This window comes from Monosiga brevicollis, genomic scaffold (assembly GCF_000002865.3).
Source record: "Monosiga brevicollis MX1 MONBRscaffold_2 genomic scaffold, whole genome shotgun sequence".
NCBI lineage: Eukaryota > Choanoflagellata > Craspedida > Salpingoecidae > Monosiga > Monosiga brevicollis.
The window spans coordinates 2,898,441-2,917,005 of record NW_001865039.1 but is presented as its reverse complement, the minus strand read 5'-3'; the positions used below and the strand labels follow the sequence as shown (position 1 = coordinate 2,917,005).

General features: G+C 54.3%; 4 protein-coding genes across 4 annotated transcripts; 1 reads left to right on the top strand and 3 right to left on the bottom strand.

Moving 5' to 3' along the window:
- Positions 1 to 406: 406 nt before the first annotated feature.
- On the bottom strand, positions 407 to 2,086 carry MONBRDRAFT_13314 (uncharacterized protein; the record flags this gene model as incomplete). Its single annotated transcript, XM_001742354.1, has 7 exons — positions 407 to 972; positions 1,070 to 1,139; positions 1,244 to 1,354; positions 1,474 to 1,523; positions 1,621 to 1,720; positions 1,878 to 1,922; positions 2,018 to 2,086. The coding sequence occupies 7 exons, from the start codon at positions 2,084 to 2,086 to the stop codon at positions 407 to 409; spliced, it is 1,011 nt and encodes a 336-aa protein (XP_001742406.1).
- A 645-nt stretch (positions 2,087 to 2,731) lies between these two features.
- MONBRDRAFT_22493 (uncharacterized protein) lies at positions 2,732 to 3,960 on the top strand (the record flags this gene model as incomplete). Its single annotated transcript, XM_001742802.1, has 6 exons — positions 2,732 to 2,860; positions 2,945 to 3,175; positions 3,285 to 3,407; positions 3,525 to 3,609; positions 3,762 to 3,799; positions 3,898 to 3,960. 6 exons carry the CDS (start codon positions 2,732 to 2,734, stop codon positions 3,958 to 3,960), a joined length of 669 nt encoding a protein of 222 aa, XP_001742854.1.
- Positions 3,961 to 4,520: 560 nt separating this feature from the next.
- On the bottom strand, positions 4,521 to 5,678 carry MONBRDRAFT_1400 (uncharacterized protein; the record flags this gene model as incomplete). The annotated part of the gene is made up of 4 exons (XM_001742353.1): positions 4,521 to 4,631; positions 4,753 to 4,851; positions 5,063 to 5,173; positions 5,295 to 5,678. Coding segments are annotated over 4 exons (705 nt in total), but the record flags the coding sequence as incomplete, so codon positions are not given.
- A 1,331-nt stretch (positions 5,679 to 7,009) lies between these two features.
- On the bottom strand, positions 7,010 to 14,070 carry MONBRDRAFT_22491 (uncharacterized protein; the record flags this gene model as incomplete). Its single annotated transcript, XM_001742352.1, has 27 exons — positions 7,010 to 7,114; positions 7,218 to 7,551; positions 7,776 to 8,080; positions 8,240 to 8,329; positions 8,443 to 8,506; positions 8,619 to 8,792; positions 8,946 to 9,112; positions 9,155 to 9,208; positions 9,326 to 9,421; positions 9,573 to 9,623; positions 9,708 to 9,965; positions 10,070 to 10,125; positions 10,243 to 10,925; positions 11,031 to 11,104; positions 11,219 to 11,335; positions 11,489 to 11,610; positions 11,723 to 11,902; positions 11,978 to 12,029; positions 12,118 to 12,225; positions 12,404 to 12,576; positions 12,664 to 12,892; positions 12,991 to 13,071; positions 13,170 to 13,254; positions 13,351 to 13,406; positions 13,490 to 13,645; positions 13,767 to 13,873; positions 13,965 to 14,070. 27 exons carry the CDS (start codon positions 14,068 to 14,070, stop codon positions 7,010 to 7,012), a joined length of 4,083 nt encoding a protein of 1,360 aa, XP_001742404.1.
- Between the last annotated feature and the right edge of the window lie 4,495 nt (positions 14,071 to 18,565).

Genomic DNA, 18,565 nt, shown 5'->3' with positions numbered 1-18,565 from the left:
GACAGATCAACAACGCGCAAGGTGGGAGGCAGCAAAACAACTTGAAACAAAGAGCGAAACCAAGCAAAGGGCCCAATCTGCGGACAAGACGCGAGCGAGAGAGCGATCAAAAGCACAAGGTCATAACTCCGAGGCCAACTTTGGCCAGGTAGGTCTATTAATAGAGTAATATGTTATATTTAGGGTCATCGGCTTCCAGAAGGACCTTTCCCTATTTATGGCGGATACACCCAAAAATAAAGAGTCGGATCTCGATTGGAATCACTTGACACACACACACACACACACACACTGTGAATGATGATGGCTCTCCATCGCAGCAACACAGAACCCGGCCAAGAGATGAAGGCACAAGATAGAAACAAATGTGTTGTGAATCAGCGTGACAAGATTTTTTTGCAACGGTTTAGATCTTGCCCAAGAACTGCAGGCAGTTGCGCGCCAGGAGACGGCTCTTGAGCGCTTCGTCCAATTGGGTGTGCGTCTCAATCTCCTTGCCAGGATGGTGCTCGCCCAGGGGGAAGGGGTAATCGCTGCCCATGATCACGCGGTCTTCGCCCATGATCTTGACCAAAAAGGCTAACGCATCCGCATCGTGCACGGCTGAATCGACCCAAAACTGCCCCACAAAGGAGCGGGGGTCCCTCTTGCATTTTTTTGCGCACAAATCTGGCCGAACGTTGTATCCATGCTGAATCCGCCCAAGAGTAAAGGCAAAGCTCCCACCGCCATGTGCAAAGCACAGCTTCAACTTGGGATGGCGCTCCAAGACCCCACCCATCAGAATGGTCATAATCGCCAGCGTGGTTTCTGCCGGCATGCCCACAAGCCACGGGGCCCAGTAGTCGGCGTAACGGCCCGTCTGCTCCATATCCCAGGGATGAATCAGCACGGCAGCGTCCGTCTCCTCGCAGGCGGTCCAAAACGGTTCAAGCTCCTTCGCGTCAAGGTTCCACTTGTTGATGTGCGACCCTGCATCCGGAGAGCCCAAGCCAATGTGCGTCCATGAGCACGGCCACCACGCCCCACATACGGGGAGGTCGGACCTCCAAATACATTCAAAACGCACCAACTTGCACACCGGCAAGGTGTAATTCGTTGCGACAACGCCGCAGCTCCTCGGCCGCCAAAGCTGGATCCTACCCGCCAAGAGACATCCTTGTATGTCAACAGGCAAAGACAAACAAGAGAAAGAAAGAAAAAGGGAAAAAAGGGAAGCAAAGGGAAGGGCGAGGTAACGGACCTGCATTGGCAAAGTACCCAGCCCAATAAACTTGTCAGGGTATGTTGCGCATGTCTTGGCCACGTCGTCGTTGAGGAAGCGTGCCACCTTGAGGCCATCTGCGGCCTTAATCTAAACACATCACACAACAGAGGCAAGCCGTGTGTCGAGTCATCAGGGCGCGGTGTACACAGCAGTTAAGCAGCGAAGAAGAAAGGCATTCGGAGGTCAACCACACGGAGAGGCCGTACGTGGTAGTTGAACATGACGGGCACGGTGCAGATGACCTGCACGTCAACGCCTACACGCCAGACCCAAGAGACGGTCCTTCGTAAGCCACCATTCTGCCAAACAGGGGCATGCACGCATTGGATGCGAATCGGCTATTCAATGCATACCTGTCTCTGCCATTTCTTTCAACCGGACCTCAGGGTCCCAGCAGTTGGGTTCAATCTCGCGGAAAAACTTGCCATCATCCTTCATCATGTTGGCGTTTCCCTGCACAAAGCAAGAAGGAGGCAAAGTAAGAGGAAGAGAGAGAAAGCCCCTCAATCAAACCATGAGACCAGATCAAGGAACGCAAAACTACACGGCGGCCAATGGACCGGCATGCAGGGCATTTGCAGGCCACTCGAGTGGGAACAAATCGACCGACATTTTCCAGGTGGTCAAGTCGAATAAAGCCACCGTAGCCAAATTCCTGCGGGCAGCGGGACTCGTGAGAGCAAGTCGGAAGAGTTTGCACGCCTGCCCGGCCTGGCGGCTCGCTCCGATTTGCTCATGGCGCAAACGCACCTCCTTCCAGTTGGGAATTTCGCGAGGGAGAATGTGAGTGTGAAAGTCAACTTTTTTCACACCGTCCATGCTTCTGGTTGGCAGCTCTGCAGCAGCCAGGTGTATATGAGACAAACGCGCCCACGGACGAACAGAGCAGAATTCTGATGCAGCCCGCTGCCCAAAGCAATGGTATCCATGCTCCGGTTGAAGAAGGCGCCGCCTCACCGTTATGGTTCGTGGATCGTCGAGTAGGGGGCTCACATTAAAAAAAAAAACTGATTGCCAATGCTCAGAAAAAAAGTCGCACACGCTGGCAAAAACCAAATGACCAAGGTCAGATACAAACATGATCACAACCCTGGCCTCCAACTTCCCGCCACCAGCGCCCCAATCCCTCAGCCCAACGCCTTCCCCCGCCGCCAGCACAACGCCTGCGCACCGACCTCTCAACGGCCCCTCGGTGATCGCAGAAGAAGAATGAGATGGTGTGCTCCTTTTTCGCGCCTCAGCGCCACATTTTATCTGACAAGTTCACGATTTGTCAGACGTTTTTGTGTATTTGTCAGACATTAAGGCTCTTGAAGCTTGTCAGCATTTTCTTGACGAACCGCGACTTTTTTTTTTTTTTTTTTCCTTTCTCTCTCCTGTCTCAGTGGACGAGCTCGGTGGGGGGGTAGGGGGCACTTTGGATCGCATCACACCGCTGAATGGGTGCCGGACGGATGGGAGAGGATGGCGTTTGTTCCAAGTAAGCGTGCCAAGTCGGCGGATGCCGACTTGGGCGTGTTCATGCCCCTGATTATCAAAGCTGTGACCGACTACGTCAGCCAGTCAGCAGAAGAGGAGCTCAATTACGATGATGTTCGTCCATCTCGCCCGTGTCCTGGCCTTCCGCCGTACCAACTTTGGCGCGGCCCTTACCCTGTCCAAACTGCCTCCTCCTAGGTCATCAAAGCCGTCCGTGCCGATGTCGATGAGAAAGGGCGGCCTCGCCCTGCCGAGCATATGGCCAAACTGCGCGAGGCGCTCGAACAGCCCAATCGTAGTGTCATTGTTGAAGGCCAGCGCATCAGTTACAAGGCGCCTTACGATGTGCATGACCTCGATGGCCTTCGTCGCGAGCTGCGCAAGTTCTGGGAGTCGGGCCTCGGAGGCATGCGACTTGACGAGATAGCGGTGCGGTATCGTCCCACTCATGGACCTTTGTCCTCGAACTTATCTTTGACCTTTTTTTTTTTTTTTTTTTTTTTTTTTTTTTTTTTTTTTTTTTTTTTTTTTTTTTTAGAGTTGTTACAAAGGCGCCAAGGCGGATGCCCAAAATCTTATCGCACGAGGCGAGGTGTACCAGGTCATGCGCAAGCAGCATCCCGCCGTGCCCGTACTCTTCCATCGCGAAAGCTCGCTTGAGGTAAGCAGTCATTTGCTTTCTGTCACTCTCTCCAAAGAGACAATTCCATGGTGACAAATGGGCAGCGGCGCAAAACTGGAAGGCTGACACAAGGCTCTCACTTTGTGCTTTGCACAGCTTCCCATGGACCCGGAGCTCTTGAGTCGTTGGCGCACCATTCCCATGAAACCGGATCATGACATCCAAACCTTTTTGAAGCAATGTGCGGCCGGTTCTTTCGATCTGCAACACGCTTCTCTCAACCTTCCATGGCTTGCGCGGCCAATGGCATTCCGTGGATAAGTGATGGCGTTGAGCAAAGACCGTGTCTCATTCTCACTTGACTCCCTGGATTGGTTTCGGCTCGCCTCGTAGACAAAATTGAGCCCGTCCGCGTTCACATTCCCCCCCAGGTGAGCCGTCAATCAAGCCCACAGTCATTTTTCCTTGTAACCGGTCGAATTTCATGTTGCCTCCTTGTCTGCAAACGCCATGTTTCATGTCTTCCCAGGTCAACACCAAGACCAAGAAACGCAAGAAGAAGAGTGGCACCAAGCCGCGGATCAACAAATAGCGTTTGCCTGTCCTTAATGTGAATAGCCGTCTCAACATTTTGTCCGCCATCAACGAAGCAAAGGCAACAGAGAAGAACGAAAAAAAAAAGAAAAAAACGAAATACAAAAATTTAACATCAGAAAAATGCAGTCACTGTGCCAAGCTAGCCCCAACGAAAGAAGAGAAATGGCAGAGCAGAGCATATGCCTCTCATCCACCACTTAGCGGCGGCCGGCACGTTTGCTGCGTGGCGTGCGCGCAGCCTTGGGCGATGCCGTCATTGTGCTGTTGCTGCTCGGAGGAGGCACCGAGACGGTTTCGGGCGCCGAGTTGCCCTGCTTGCCAGCGGCCGCCTAGAAATTGACACGCCAAGTCAAGTTGAGAAAAGACCAAGGCAATCAATCGACCGGACAGGCCTTGCATCAACGCAGACACACAGCCACAGACAACAGACGCAAAATATTTAACCCTTCACTGCCACATTGGGCCAGGACAAGCGCAGCACACCTTGAAGCCGGAAACAACTTCATCCATGAATCCCTTGGGAGACCCGCCTTGCTGCGAACCGGCAGGGGTGGGGTGCTGAATCTGTTCGGGGATGCCAAGGCTCTTCTTCAGGCCGGGAATCTTCAACATGAGCATTTGCGAGAGCGAGAACATGTTGGCCGTGCACCAGTAAACAAAGATGGCCTGAGGCAACGCAAGGTGAAAGGCAAAGTAACCAGTTCACAGTGGTGAGCAAAGTCATCTGGCGCTCATCGAAATCCATGAAGCTGTTGCTCATCGACCATGCTCATAGACATAAACATACTGTTGGCAGGTTGATGGTGACGGGCAACAGGACGATGGACAGGCCACGGAAAACGTTCTTCATCATGACATTGTTCTGCTTGACGCCTTCGGAGCCAAACTACGCGGCATTCCCAAGCCAAGCCCAGTATGAGAGAGGACAAGACAGAAGCAACATCGTGCCTTTATGCATGACGACACGGAGAATCTTGTGCTGGCACAAGAAGCAAGGTGATCGAGGAGCAAGACCGATAGGCAGCTTCAAGTGGGTCTACGGCCAATCCATCTGGTCCGGAAAATCAACGCCGGCGCCCACATAGGCAACTACCCACCTCAATAGTAGCCAGCATGGTAGCGCTGGCGATGACGGGCAACACATAGTAGGGATCGGCAGCCGTGAGGTCCGTGAACCACAAAAGTCCACCAGTCTTCATGCTTTCAATCTGTCAAAGGACGTGCACGGTTGTGGAAAGCGGCACAAGACCCCACGCTGAGCAATGCGGTCTTTGCTTCTTGAAATGCCATTGTACAAGATGGTGCACCTCACGCCATCGCAGCTCATACCGGAAGATTCGCCATCTGGCGAAGGGCCATGAAGAAAGAAATGAAGACTGGCGCTTGTACAAAGAGGGGCAGGAGACCCTTGAGCGGATGCACTCCGTGTTCCTTGAAGAGACCGTTGAGGTTAGCGGCCGCCTGGGCAGCGCCGTCGTGATCATTGCGAGTTTGACACTCGCGAATACGCTGCGAATGCAGCTGCAGCTGTGGCTGGATGTTCATGAGAATGGTGTTGTTCCGCATGCTGCCGAATACCAGCGGCAGCATCAGCGTGCGCATCAAGATGGTGGTGGCACAGATGCCCACGGCCCAAGGTGCATCCAGCATCACAGTGTTAAACTCAACCAAGTTCTGAATCAGGCCCACCGGCGTGGCAAAGCTACCAAGACCAGCCGCTTGCACATCACCAATGTGGAGGGGGATGCGCGCTAGCGTCTCCAGCGTCTAGGTGTGAGAACCAGGGACAAGATAATGGGGTGAGAAGCCCTACAGGCACCTGGTCGCGCATGGCAGCCTAGCCCCAGCCACAGTCTAGTTCCTGCTCGGGCTAGCATCCTGAATCGTTGCGACCCCACCTCGGGCGAACAGGCCAGTTGAGACACATGGCGACGGCCAAGTGGCATGCTCATGCGCTGATCTTCCTCACGCTGCACCGGGTGCAGACCCCAAGCCCCGAGCGCAGCCGGGCGAGGCGCATTCCAGGCGGCGCGTCGCGCCACGGCCAGCGAGCGTTGAGCCAGCATGATTGGTTGAGAAAAGTCGGTTGGTAAACAGCGCCGTCCCCCGACTCAGCAAGCAGCAAGTAGGCAAGTGAATCACCCATGTGATGATGACAAAACAATTTCTTGTTTTTTTTTAAATTTTTCTTCAGAGCAGGCATGTGCTCTTTTGAAAGAGGGTGCAGCGCGGCCTGTATCTTGTTGAGGGGAGAGCAGCATTGCTATAGCGTGTCCGTCTCCAGTCCTGAAAAATCAAGAAGCGAACAGGCTTCGCCAAGAGTAGTTCAGACCGACAGGTGACGACCATGCTCTCTTTTCTCTCTATGTTCCATCACTTTGCTTATGATGACTCTGGCAAGTCGTGGTTGCGTGTTTACATGTTAAGCATCCCACGCACACCAACAAACCACCTTCCGCCAGTGGAAGTGGAGCGCCGAAGCCACTTCAGTCTCACGCTGCCACTGAGCATGGGTAGCGAACATCCAGATGTGAAATTTGAAAACTCCTTTCAACCAACACTCACAAGGACGCAAAAGGAGAGATTACACAACGGGGACGGTTTATCGAGGAGAGCCGCTCTCGTGTGAGCTCAAATTGTGTCTTGAAAAGCGCTGCATCAGACCAGAGGTTTCAGCAGTAGCGTCGTCGTCCTCGCTGTCGCTGTCCACAAGATGCGGAAGAAGGCTGAGCAGGGTCCATCCTGCATGCGTTCGCTTGCGCTGGACAAAGACGAGTTGGTCCCCAAGATTGAAGTCAAACTCGACGAGATATCGCAGCATAGACTGCACCATCTCCACATGCGAAGGCGAGCGTAGGAGCGCATAGGGGTGATAGAGACTGGATCGCCGCGCCTCATGGCTAGCCAGCGCCAGCCAGACGTGCAGCAAACGTTTTGCAGCGCCAGCGCAAACCACCCTATTTGTACGTTGAAGACCAGTTTATTGTGAGCATCCGCGATGCCTGCAAATGATCTACAAGCTGGTGACGTCGGCGAACGGCCACTCACCATTCAAACTTGGCTTGAGGGGGCCAATCCTGCCCATTGGCAAACGTCACGGCAGCACATAACTGCGTCTCCGGGTCAGTCTCCAGCATCCCGCGTCCCACCTGCCATCGTGATCATTGCCGTGTTTGTTTTATTTTTTTTTTGTGAGGAAGGTGGCTCTCGGAGAGAAGGAGGGACACAGCTCGTCAACGCTCGTTGACTAACCTCGTGTTGGCACCGAAGCCAGAATTCCCAGATGTGTCGCTCGTGGCCAATCAAAGTCCGGCTTTTGAAGCCATGCTGAAATAGCTTTTGGAGAGCAGTGGCCAGCCCCAACGCCACGTCCGGTCTGTTTGCTTGCAGCCGACTTGCCAAGGATTCGGGCAGAACAGTCTGACCAAGCAATAGCCGCGAAGCCCCTAGCACCAGGCTTGCGCGCTCCAACATTTGCTCTGGCGTGGCCATCGAGGGCCGTCGTTGCGAGCGTGATTTGCCAGCCTCCCCTGACGGCTCCCACAAGTGCTTGACGATCGCATTGATGGAGTTTGCAAACTCTTCACTATAGATGTGGTTATTGGAGAAAAGACGGGGAAACGAAAGCGCCATTGCCAATAAGCAGAGGCAGAACAAAAAAAAACGGGGCAACCGGATGGGAATGTGAGCACCTCCTCACAAGATGAAGGGGAATACACATGTACATTACAGGCCAAACGAATTGCAGAACCAGACACACGGCGCCGCCATTTCGATGCAACTCCTGGCCCAGCCAATCGAGCCACACACCAAAGGTTGTCAATCTTCGCCAGCTGCTCTGCGGTGAGATGCGACGCGTTTGTGTTGATCGCTTGTCGGTCTTCACCCATGGCATTGGGGTTGTCCACGAAGAAGCGTTTCGTGTGAAAGCGACCCTTGTTGGCCTGCTCGAATTGAAGGCGTGTTTGGCAAGAAAAGGTGCTCATGCGCTTGGTCAAAAGGTTCGTCACTTCAACCCTATCAATGGCATCGCGGATGAGCAAAAGCTCATCCCATGGACGAGGCGGGTTTGCCAATATGGCAGCCGGAAGCATGGCCTCGCACTGACTTATCAACTGTCCAAGATGCGTTCATGCCCGAGCCGTCGTGGCCGAGCTCGACATACTGCGGGCATCACGAGCACCATGACGAATGAATCCTCCACGAAAAAAGTATGGAAGACAGGAAATGGCGACAGAAACACCGTGGTCCCGAATGGCTTCTCAAGCCCTAACCTGTAAGGGTCCAAGATTTTTGTGCGAAATTTCGAAGACATGGGAAGCACCCCCAGCAAAAGACTGTGCTTTGCCTCGCTCCAAGAGTCCCTATTGTCAACCACCAGCAATACAAATCAGTCAAAAGAGGCTGGCACGCACAACCCGCGAGACGGGCAGCGGCCTTTTGCTAAGTCCAGCAAGTTGCACACAGGGATGCTTACCGTCTCTTCGTGATCTCCCTTGATGTTAATGCACACGTTGGCAGATGTCCCGGCTCGAAATCCCCTGCGTGTAATCCCCAGCAATACCCACCGTCCACAAGTTGTGCGCAGACCGCCGTGAGAAAAGGGGCATGCAGTCTAGTGTGTGTGTTTGACGCCAAGGCACCATCACGTACTTCTCCGTCACGATGCGGACTTTGTAAATGATGACCGCAGGTATATAATTGACGGTAAAGGCGGCCACATCCACGGTGCTTAGTGACAGAAGATGCGACAACAGCTGCTCCACGTACTCCGGATGGCAAAGGAAGGCGTACGGTTTGTAATTGGCCGCAATGACACCTTGATGGCTGTGCACAAGACGGGGGCATGACCAAGATTATGCGGAGAGGAAAAAAGACAGAGCGCACGCAGTCTCTTCCTCTTCTTTTGTGGTGCCAGAAAGAAGAAAGAACGGACGACGGCAATAGCAACATGTTCCGCTACAGTGCCTGCCGACACACCTCAAGATAACTTCCATGTGCTCGCTGAGGCACTTCCGTTCGAGGCACAAACGTATCCATGCACGACCTCGTCCGATGTCAGAATGAAGAAACTTGAATGCCGCCACCTCATCCAAAGCTTGCGCGACCTTCCAGAGAAGATGCAAACACAGGTTGTCGAATGTAAGCTGGGCAATCGTGGAAATATCACAAGTCCAAGAAAGGCTCACCTCGCCCGGCAGGGTTGCGCGAGGGCATTGCCGCACAATTGTCCAGATGGTGCCCTGCGTTGCAGCAGCCGCGCAGCATAACACCCAACAAAGCAAAATTTGCACTCGTTAAGACAGGACATGAACGCCGAGGTATAGCTGCATGCGCAGTCACCTGTTGATATGACTGACCTTGCTTTTCAGGCCATGCTTCCACATACGCTCCAGCAGCTCACACAAGCCAGCAATCAAGGTGTTTTCAAATCCAACAGTACTGTCTTGATGACCCTGCAAATTTTGGCATCGATCAACACAGCCACACCAGCAAGGCAATTCAAGTTTTGCGAATCAGAAAGATGAACCATGCCCGCGTACGATGACAAGGCGACGTCGACTTGATGTTTAGAAGTGCACGAGCAAATGACGAGCAGATGCTTACCAGAGAGGAGGCAACGACAGACCCCATCGTGGCAAGAACAATCTTTTTCACCTGTTGCGCAGGCAAGATGAGCACCAGCAGTCAGCCAACGGGGGAGGTCGCTCGGCACAGCAGTCGAAATGAATGAAACCTAACCTTTTGAGCACATTCCTCCATGAGAGCAGCAGCAAATTTGGCCTGGCTTGTCTCGTTGTTGGTCATGATGGCGTTGCTGAGTGTGACAGCATCCAGTCGGCTGGATTTGGCCCGCAAATCCCGTAACGGCGGTGCCGGCGGTCGGCGACGACCTGAGCCCCCGAGGGCACGCCCTGTCTTAGGTTTGGGTAGGGCCTTGCCCTCTGCAGTGGCCGAGTGCTTGGCATCCAACACCGAATCAAAATCTTGCGATGTATCCTAAACAAGCGGCAAGCCCCGCATTGTGAATTTTGTGAAATGAGAGCACATTAACAAACCAAACAACGAAAAAAGACCAACGTCAACGCCACGCATCGTCGTACCGGTGACTTCTTCTGAGGCGCACTAGCTCGTTCTCGCCGCAAAGTGCGGCGCTTTTCTGTGCCAAGGGCAAGCCAGCAAAAAACAAAAAGTGACCAGGGAATGATCGATGCCATTTCTCACATGTGGCTGCTGCTCTGCGAGTGCTTCGAGTCAAGAAATGTTACCGACGTACTTTGATTGCGATGCACCAAGTTGGAAGGAAAGGCTTGGTGCGCATCTTCGACCATGATCTCAGGTGTGTTGTGCAGCGTAAAAGGCAGACGCCCACAGACGACGGCATCCTGGTCGTATTCGTAATGTGACAAGACAGCTGGGGCTGATCCACGCCGCGTATGAGTTGGGATGGTGCCTTCGGGTGGCGTGGGTGCACTCTGGATTTCTACTTTGTCGTCCATGCTTGCGCTGTGATTCAAGGTGCGCAGATCCCTTGAAAAGTCGGTCTGCGAGCCCGACTCTGATGCCAACCGGGACGGGGCTTGAGCTGGCGGCGACTTGGGAGGGCCCACATAGCTGGCAGTGTGTGTTGTCGTGTTAGCGCCCGAGCCCAATGGAGTGCGGGGCAGACGTCGACTGCTGCGCGATGTTGAAGAGCTGACAGACGCTGCCCGTCGTAGGTGGGCGTCGTGACTTGGTGTAAGGGTATCTGTCGCCTTCTCTAGCTCCTGCGTCCTTTCGCTGCTCGGCTCGGGAGTGAAAACCTCCGTTTCGGAGATGCTGGCTATTCGGATGGGGGGTTCAAGTTTGGCGCCATTTGAGAGAGAAGGGCGACGACATTGCCCAAGCCCCGTGGACTCGTTATGGGCATCCACGGGCAGAGGGACAGTATAGTCCACCATAATGTCGTGATCCTTTAGGCTATGGACACGCACGTAAAGGGAGACGGAAGCAAGGTGAGATTGTGCGCATCTGCTATCTTGCACATGGAAGAATATGTGCACTTGGCAGAGATGGTACTCTTACGTAGGAGGCAAAGACTCCTTCACAATTTGCATCATGGGTTTGTGATAGCGATCAGCTAAAAGCTCCGGCAAGTGCTGAAGCATACAACGCGATGGGCGCAGGTTAGTGGCTTTGCATAGATGGGCCGCTCAGCAGGTACAGCCATGCATAAAAGCGATATTTTGGCCGAAAAGACACCATATACATACCTTGTTAATACTGCCCAAGAAACCGGTCGCCTCCGTCTCTGACGAGATGGTATCTGGCGGTTGCAACATTGCGTGGAAGGGCGAGTCTTTCACGCTACCAGACACGAGAATGTCCATCTGCCCCAGGTTTTATGAAAAAAAAAAAAAAAAAAAAAAAAAAAAAAAAAAAAAAAAAAAAGTGCACGAGCAAGGAGCATCAGAGCGCGCGAGAAACAATGAGTCTGTCAAGCTGTCGACCTGCACGAGGACCTTGTATCACGTAACACTCACCTCCTCCATCACAAAATTTGAGAAAAGAGTCGTCTCGACAAATTCGGAAAGAAATGGTACACTAGACTTTGGTTGGTCGCTGAGAAAAGCAAGCTTGTCAAAGATGTTGTCACCCATACGCCCTACACACCGCGTTCCATTCAGTATGCTGTCAGGTTTGGAAATTCAAAAGTCTTGCACATCACAGACATCATGGAGTTGAAAGACCAGGATGGCTCAAAATTTGTGACACACCTTGAGCCCAATCTTCCGCACTCTCAGGCGTGACCATGTAGGTGTCGTAGCCTTGTAAAATATCCATCCAGGTTGATAGGAGAAGAGCTCGTACAGCCAGCGTAAATTGACGATCGGCCCATGTACCAGGGTTGTTCGGTTGTTGAGGCAGCGTGGCACCGGATACCAACGCACGCAGACCTGAGCGTTGATCCGCGTGAGCACGTGAAGACACCCCGCACTCCTTGTTGCCGCCGAATGTGTTTCTTAACGTACCTTTCACGCCTCCTTTTGCGATCGAAGCGGAGAAGCTGCCGCTGCTGTTGGCCTGCGAGCGACCACAAACCCCATGAACTGATTCAAGGGCACAGGTCAAAACAATGTGTTCGAACAAGGAACGGCCATGTAAGCCCTACCTTGATGAGTTCGTTCAAAGCTGTTACCAGCTTATTGGCATGGGGAAAGGCCGGCACGTCTTCAGGCATGGTGAACCGGCCACGCACCACATCTACAACGCAAGGAGCCTAGCTCACGCGCACCGGCACAAGATTCAGTAAAAAAAGGGTCAAAAAAATCAACCCGAGACCACCGCTTATGACGGGGAGAAAGAGCAGTGTCGTCCACGGCATTCAGAACCAAGCATCGGTTACAAGTCAAAGAAGAAAGCAAGCAAACGCCATAGTTGTGACCACGGAGCCGCACCTCTACGGCAGCATCGATCTGAACGTCTGCGTGAAGCCCCATAATGTAGGGCACAGGTGCCTCAATAAAATGCAGCGCCGTTGAGGGCAGGATGGGAACATAGACGTGGATCCACTTGAAGGGGTACATGAGCACGGTGATGCATTCGGCCACAAGCACAAGGAGCTCGTAATCTGGTTCAGGCGGCGTCAGCCAACCAAGGTGTGAGCAGACGTGAACACACCGAAGACTTTTCCAACACCAAGACAAACTTCACGTACCAGTCGACCGGATGATGAGTTGCTTCTCCAAAAGAACACACGTTAACATCTTAATAACCACGTCGGGGCTGAAGAGAAGAAACAGGCGCTGCATGGAGTACTCAAACATCGGAAATCCTTTAGTGCCCGGCCGGTGGCACACAATGTCTGAGGCCACGCCAAAGGAGATGGTGCAGCCTGGTGGCACAAAGGGAACTTTGTGCAACAAGTTGGCCACACAGCGCTCGACCTAAGCACCGGTGATGAACTGGTGCTGACCACTAGACGAGGGCCGAGAGAAGATGTGTTGGGAGGGCACACTGGATGTACAAGAATTTTGCCACGCACCAAAAGCGGCGGCTTATCGTCTTGCTGTGATAAAACATAAAGCTGGCGCAAGTATGCTTCCAGAGACGCCACGGCAGGCAGCTATCGAGCAAGGCCACAGAAGCTATTGTGAGGGTGCTGTAAGCAGAGCCCACGAAGAAGTGCGCGGAAGCACCCAGTGCAATGATTTTTCGGCATACGCGAGACAAAATACAGATGGCCTTGGGAGCATAAAGCTCATCCGTGGCAAAGTCCGTTGACTCGCTAGGGCTGGCTAGGCGGTTTCTGCTTGAAATGTTGCCAAACCAAACCAAGCATTATGAGCATTATGAGGCTCTCTAGCATGATAAGGAGGCCTATGCCACATCCCAAATTACCCACTTGTTCTTGGCTTCATGCTGTTGCTGTGCGTTGTACATGGTGGTCAGCACAGCCATCTAGCACAGGGTGCAGAAGATCAGATGGAACGTGAAACAGGCCACTGGAATTTGGGCAAGTCCATGAGTGGGATTGTGCGCACCGCTTGTAGGATCTTTTCGTCCGTGACCTTCTCATACACGAGCAACGCCGCGCCATAGATACGTGTGCCTTCCTCCTTGGTCAGCACAAACGTGTGGAAAGACGCCCGGCGACTGTCGTTGGCTCGCTTGAAGCGCAAACCACGCGGAAAACAGACCTATGGCGCGGGCGGCTCGTATGTGAGCCTTGGTGGCAGCGAGCTGGTCCTCGGCTGTTGCTATCATTAGCAGGGCTTCCCCTTGGCACAAGACGACAAGATGCACGTCGCACACGCTCACCAAGGCAATTGAGGCTGGGTCAAAATCAGGGTGCCATGGGCGGTGGTGGGGAAAGTGATCCAAGACATGGGCCAAGTACGGACGTCTAGTGGGGCTATAGGACATGGCTATGGATGCATCACGGGCGGGTGTGAAGTTCTTGTTCGACCAACAACATTTGGGTCGGGGTCAAGAGCCAGTAGCAGGTGCAGGTCATACCTTGGTCATCGAGCTGGACGTCAGTCTCCAAATCCTTCTCCGGGTCTATGCCAGCCACCAGCATAAAGTCCACCAGTGCTGGTGGTGGCTCGGACGGAGCAGCCATCATGGGCGTGTTGGTTCAGGTCATGCCGTACACCCAATGTACCACCACTGGCCGTGGACGACTGCTGTAGCCGCACGCACGCTGCACCTAGCGCGGAAAAGAGCAGCCGGCGAGGACAGTGGCAACAACACGCGCTGTGGCCCTTGACGGCTCAGACAGGCTTGTGGATGATCATTTGTCCCGTCAGCAAGAGCCTCTCGCCTGCAGCACAGCAGGCCAGGATGAAAGACCACCAGCCTCCTGCTGGGCTACCACGCCAGCGGGACCAATGCGGGAAGCTAGCTAGCCAACACGAGCGTGATGTCTGCCCCAAGAGGTTCAGCCTCTCTCTCCTTCAAAAAATACATGAAAGCAACACCTTGGATTTTCAATACAGCCCTTCCAATATGAACTTGACACCTTGAATGTTAAACTCTCTATGCTCGCTTTTACGTAGACAACTTACAGGCACAAGAAAGCATCATGCGTTTGACCTCATATGGGATCTGATTGGCCTCAGGCCTGCCCAAATTGGATTATTTATATGTCACAAACGCTCAGACTGCCAACGCTGGCCAGACGAATCATGACAGACTTGCTGGGTCGTGGTCCTGAAGCTGTTGGTGCTCTAAACGCTCGTGCACGAGCTGGCGCACCACCGCCAAAACAAAGTCACCCGCCTGGCCCCAGCCCGCGGTGCCAGTCGCCACGGATGGGCGGAACTGCAAATACAAGCGGTAAGCTTCAGTCTGCAGTACAAAGGGGTTGGGCATGGCCGATGCCAGCTGTTGCAAGACCTGGACGCAAACGGCCAATGCATCACCAAATTTCCGACGCAGGTGGGCCAGCACATCCAATGGATCCAACACACGCCCTTGGGAGGCCGCACGCAGTCGCCCGTCTTGCCTGACTACGGCCAACGGGGTTCCCATAAACGTGATGACATGCCCCGTGGGAAATTGCCCAGCCAGTGTCTCCGCATCCACCTCCTCGCCACCGTGCAGCTGTAAACCCAAATGTTGTCCTTTCTTGGCTGCGAAAGCATTCGCCAAAGCCCGACCCAAGGTCAATCCTTCAGACCAAGCGTACCCACTGGCCTTGGCCACGATGGTAGCCCAAAGCACCAACACGGGACCACGATTCACTGAGACAATGGCCGGCACCGACTCTGGCGACGCATGTAAAGCGTCAAAAAAAGCATCTGCGTCCAATACCTTGCGGGCTTTGGCTGGCGGTGCGCCTGCTTGCTTGCCAGCGGGTGCTGTAGCCGTGTTAGCCGCCGCTGCTGACGCCAGCTCCTGTTCGGCCTCTTCTGCCACTGCTGTCAAGAGCGCCTCATCGTCCTCTGCCTCGGCCAACCGTCGCAGTCGTGCCGCCCGCTCCTCGTTGGCCTTGGTCTCCCATACAGCCCGGTCAGTGTCAGCCAAAGAGCGCCACATTAGCGACGTGTGCTTCACAAGGTCACGGCCCTTTAAGCCCTTTTCACGAAGAGAAGCGCGCATGGCCAGGGCATAAAGTTGATAGGGCGTATGCACGACCATTTTCTTCGTGGAAGTCTTCTTCAAGCGGTCACCAGCAGTGCGCTTGCGCGATAATTGAGACGACCGTGGCGATTCAGGGTTGGCCGTAAGTTGCTCCGGCTCGGCTCCACCCTTGAGCCGCTCCACGGCGCGTGCGAGGCGAATGCTACCAAGGTCGGCGGCTGTGGCGGTTGAGACCGCTCCAGCATCACTGGGCTTTGTCACGTTCGGGCGTTTTTGGCCAGCTCGTCGCGCAGGACGCTCGAGACGTGCTCGCGAAAAGTATTGATGGATCTTGAGCTGGGACCGCTTCTCATTAGCACGCCGAATGACAGGCACAACGTAGTCATCCGCACGCCGCTGTTCCCATCCAAGCTTCTGATGAACAAAATCCCGCAAGCCGTCCAGATCTATCTCACCCCATGAGAAAGCCTCCTCGCCTTTATCCACCACCGGCTGCAAATAGGCCTGCTCCACCAACGGGTTGGGAAACCCGGGCGGAAACTCAACCTTTCCAAACAATTGCTTTTGCAAGCGACAGCGCGTGGCGGATTGGTTGGGTGGGTATACAGTGCGCCCAGTGCAAGACTCTAACCACTGCTTGAACTCCCTCATACCCTGCGCTCCACCTGGAAATTCGGCAATAATCTCCAACCCAGTCACGGGTCCCACACCCTGCAATTGGAGAACAAGACACGCCGGGAGCCAAAGGGAGAGGGCAAAAACGCAGGGAAGTGCGCTGGTGAGAGAAAGCATCAGCACTCACATAGCTTGCATGGCAAGGCACCACCTCATGCTGCCTACCCACCTTAATTCCGGCATTGTAGTCACTGCCCAGCACGTAAGCAAGTGAAATGAGTTTCTCGCGATCCATGCCTAGGAGATGCTTGAGATCAGCAGCAGCAAAGAGTGCCGGTGTCTTGGCGGCGGAGCACATGTGTCGATAGACTTTGGCAGCGCCAAACAAAAAGGCGTCGTTGTCGTCCGTGATTGTACCCTGTGTCAGTCCCAAGAGCTCGAGCTGAGCGCATTGGCTTTCGGCTTCCTGGGGTGCAATCAAGTACGGGCAGCCAAAAAGCATCAGCATGTGCTGCACATCGTGAATCATTTCCGTGGTCACATCACCGGCCGTCCGAGCCGCTCGCCGCACGCGTCCTTCAAGCTGGGTGGCCTCGGCCATTAGGCTCGCTTCCGTTTCCGGTTGCATGGCGGGTTTGGTGTGAGTTTTCGCGTGGTCGGCGGCCGCACTGCGCGCCACTGCGGTGGGCTGTTGAGAGGTCGAGACCTTGGGTGCAGGGCGCACTGTCACGTCTGCGACGCGGTGGGCAACTATCACCTCGTCGGTCTCGCTTTCGTCGTCGGTTTGTGGCTGAACCGGTTTGGTGACGATACGTGAGGACTCCGGGTCTACTGTGGGTGTTGACTCGGGTTCAACTTTGATGGCTCTTGCTGCAGGCTGGGCTGGCAAAGCGCCCATGTCCCCAAGGTCCTCTACCATCACATCAGTCGTGGGTTCAGAGACCGGCTCGCGTTTTACAGTGGATGCGTCCTCGTCGCTGCTGCTACCTGCGTCGCTCTCATGATCAGAACCCTGCAGGATCAAGCTGCGCAACTTGCGATGTGCCGCTGGTTGGGCTTGTATCCGCTGACCCAGGCCTAACAGAGGCCGATGCCAGAGAGCCTCATCCGTTTCTGAGGGCGCTGGTGCTACACCACGCTCCAAGGTCTTAACGATGGGATCCACTTGTCGACCAATAGCCGCCTCCTCCTCCTCCTCCTTGGCAGCCGCAATAGCTGCGCTGTCGTGTTGTGGAAGTGCAGGGTTCGACACTGGCTCGGTCGACGGCGCCATGGGGGCTTCTAGTGAGGTGGTCGCCGCGGCAGGTTCGACGAGATCAGCGGACGCGTTGGTCGAGCTTTTGCTGGCAGAAGTGACAGGCGCCGTCTCTATAAAAGCAACCTCGGCCAGGCGCTCTTCGTCATCCTCGTCAAGCTCAGCAAAAGAGAGCGAGCTCTCGGAAAGCGCATCGTCCTCGTCGGCAGGCGGGCTCATGGCGGTCGCTTGGTTCAACAAAAAAGAGTTTGAACCCATTCGATCCGAATCTTCGGGTGCGTGGGCTTTCCGAGAAGATGTGCTTGTAGGGTCGCCCCCAGCGTTGGAGGGTGCTTCGGGTGGGGGCGTTGACGATTTGCTGGGCACAGGCATTAGATCATCCGTTCTGCAGCATCAAGCACAATTGAAAATGACAAACGCATGCATGAGAGGCGGGCGGGTGCGGCAGTCGCAAGGTGCCCCGCCCACGAACGCACCGCTCAGCCAACACAAACACCGTGTTCTCCTCAGACACGACCTTGTGTACAGCCAGGCCGTTCATGTTGTTCTCACGCAATAGCGCTTGACGAATGTCCTCCAGCTTCTTATTCAAACGATTGCGTTGCACCACACCTGATAGCTGGATGTGTGCGCAGCATAACCCATGATAAGAACACGCCCTCGCGTGATCCTGAAGCTGGGAAACGGTGGAGGTGGCTGGGGCGACAAAATGGACGAACACGTACCTGAGTGGACGAGAAAGCATTGGACTCGGAAGGTCCGCCATACTTTGAACGTCGCGAGCGGTTTTTATTCAGCTCACGGCGCTCCATGATGATCTCATACTGAATTTCCAAGGGCAGCTGGTCAAAGTCATGGGAAAAAATATCAATGGTGGTCGTGTCAATCTCATATTGCATGCCTGCACGAAATCCGCCACGAGGATCGCGGGCAGCAAGGACCTGCGCCGCTGAGGCAGTCCCCGGTGTTTCCTCCACGTTGGTGTGTGGTGGTGCCTGCGAGGGTGATGAGGCATGGGGTGAAAGTGTGGTTTCATCCAACCCCGATGCCTGCGTGCTGCCCGGTCCGGCATCACCAGCATCGTCACCGATGAGAATAAGGTCGTCTTCTGACCCGGAAAGTGCCGTGGCGAGCTGATCTTGCACGTCTCTATCCCAAGCGG